The 1,630-nt window shown below is 46.6% G+C and overlaps 1 protein-coding gene across 1 annotated transcript; it reads right to left on the reverse strand.

Annotated features, from left to right (window-relative positions):
- Positions 1-224: 224 nt before the first annotated feature.
- On the reverse strand, positions 225-1,160 carry LOC146755365 (olfactory receptor 14J1-like). Its single transcript, XM_085525691.1, has one exon. It carries the CDS (start codon positions 1,158-1,160, stop codon positions 225-227), a length of 936 nt encoding a protein of 311 aa, XP_085381817.1.
- Between the last annotated feature and the right edge of the window lie 470 nt (positions 1,161-1,630).

Consider the following 1,630-nt stretch of genomic DNA (forward strand, 5'->3'; position numbering starts at 1 on the left):
GTATCTTTTAACATATTCGGGGAATCTGGATACATGTTTACATGAGCTCTTGGAGTGAAAAAATGGAAATTAGGTAGGAAAAAAGTGTAATACATTTTTATTTATAAGTTCAATAATATATATATATATTTTTGCACGTTGCTATATCTCACATAATCAAACAATCAAAGATGCATAAAAAATAAAGAACCATCACTGGGAATCCTATGAGGAAGTTGTGCATTTTATAGAAGCTGGAGTAGTGCGTATTGCAACATCTTTCTGAGAGCCTGCTTGATCTCCCTGTTCCTCATGCTGTAGATAATAGGGTTCAGTGTTGGAGGAACCACTGCGTACAGAAGTGCCACTGTCAGATCCAGGAGTGGTGAGGAAATGGAGCGGGGTTTCAGGTAGGCAAAAGAAGCAGTGCTAAGAAATAGGGAGACCACGGCCAGGTGAGGGAGGCACGTGGAGAAGGCTTTGTGCCGTCCCTGCTCAGAGGGCATCCTCAGCACAGCCAGGAAGATCTGCACATAGGACACCAATATGAAAACAAAACACCCAAAGGCTAAACTGGCACTAAAAAATAGAAGCCCAACTTCCCTGAGATTTGATTCTGAGCAGGAGAGCTTGAGGATCTGGGGGATTTCACAGAAAAACTGGTTGACAATATTCCCTTGGCAGAGAGGCAGTGAAAACGTACTGGCAGTGTGCAGCAGGGAATGGAGAACCCCAGCGCCCCAGGCAGCTGCTGCCATGGTGGCACAAGCTCTACTGTCCATCAAGGTCCCATAGTGCAGGGGCTTGCAGATGGCAACGTAGCGGTCATAGGACATGATGGTGAGAAGGGAATACTCTGCTGAGATGAAGAAGAGAAAGAAAAAGAGCTGTGCAGCACATCCTGTGTAGGAGATGGCCCTGGTGTCCCAGAGGGTGTTGGCCATGGCTTTGGGGAGAGTGGTGGAGATGCAGCCCAGGTCGAGGAGGGCCAGGTTGAGGAGGAAGAAGTACATGGGGGTGTGCAGGCGGCGGTCGCAGGCTACGGCTGTGCTGATGAGGCCGTTGCCCAGGAGGGCAGCCAGGTAGATGCCCAGGAAGAGCCAGAAGTGCAGGAGCTGCAGCTGCCGCGTGTCTGCCAACGGCAGCAGGAGGAACTCGCTGATGGAGCTGCTGTTGGACATCTGCTGATCCTGGGCTTGAAGTCCTGCTCAGAGTGCGGAAGGTAATGACAAGCCCAGACCATTCTCAGAGACACTCCTCCTGCTATAATATGAAATGTTTTCATTCTCCTACTACAATGTACATTTAGCACCATTACTTGCATTTAATTTCATGTTGTTCTGCATTTCTTAAGCAGAAGCAGTATATGGAGCTCTAACTTTCCACTTATTTTTTTATTCCTCCTCCCTGGATATTTTCATGTGCTTCATGTCTCATGTCTTTAACCCAACTGCTCTTAGAGCCCCAAAAACAGCCTCTGTGCCATTCAGTGTAAATTCTAAAAAGCTGCCTGCTTGCAGGTTAATTATTCATGTCTACTGAAAATGAGGATATTTTAAATTGGTTCCATCCTTCAGGAAATGGGAGACTGAGAGCACATCATGTGTGACTGTTCTCAAAACAAGCAATTGATTGAAGAAAAATTCTCAGA

Source organism: Coturnix japonica, chromosome 33 (assembly GCF_054131305.1).
Source record: "Coturnix japonica strain WE chromosome 33, WE-NBRP24, whole genome shotgun sequence".
In the NCBI taxonomy this organism is placed as follows: Eukaryota; Metazoa; Chordata; class Aves; order Galliformes; family Phasianidae; genus Coturnix; species Coturnix japonica.

What these genes read in the sequence shown, in the direction of transcription:
- LOC146755365 (XM_085525691.1), bottom strand. Translation starts at nt 1,160, where the DNA reads ATGTCCAACAGCAGCTCCATCAGCGAGTTCCTCCTGCTGCCGTTGGCA.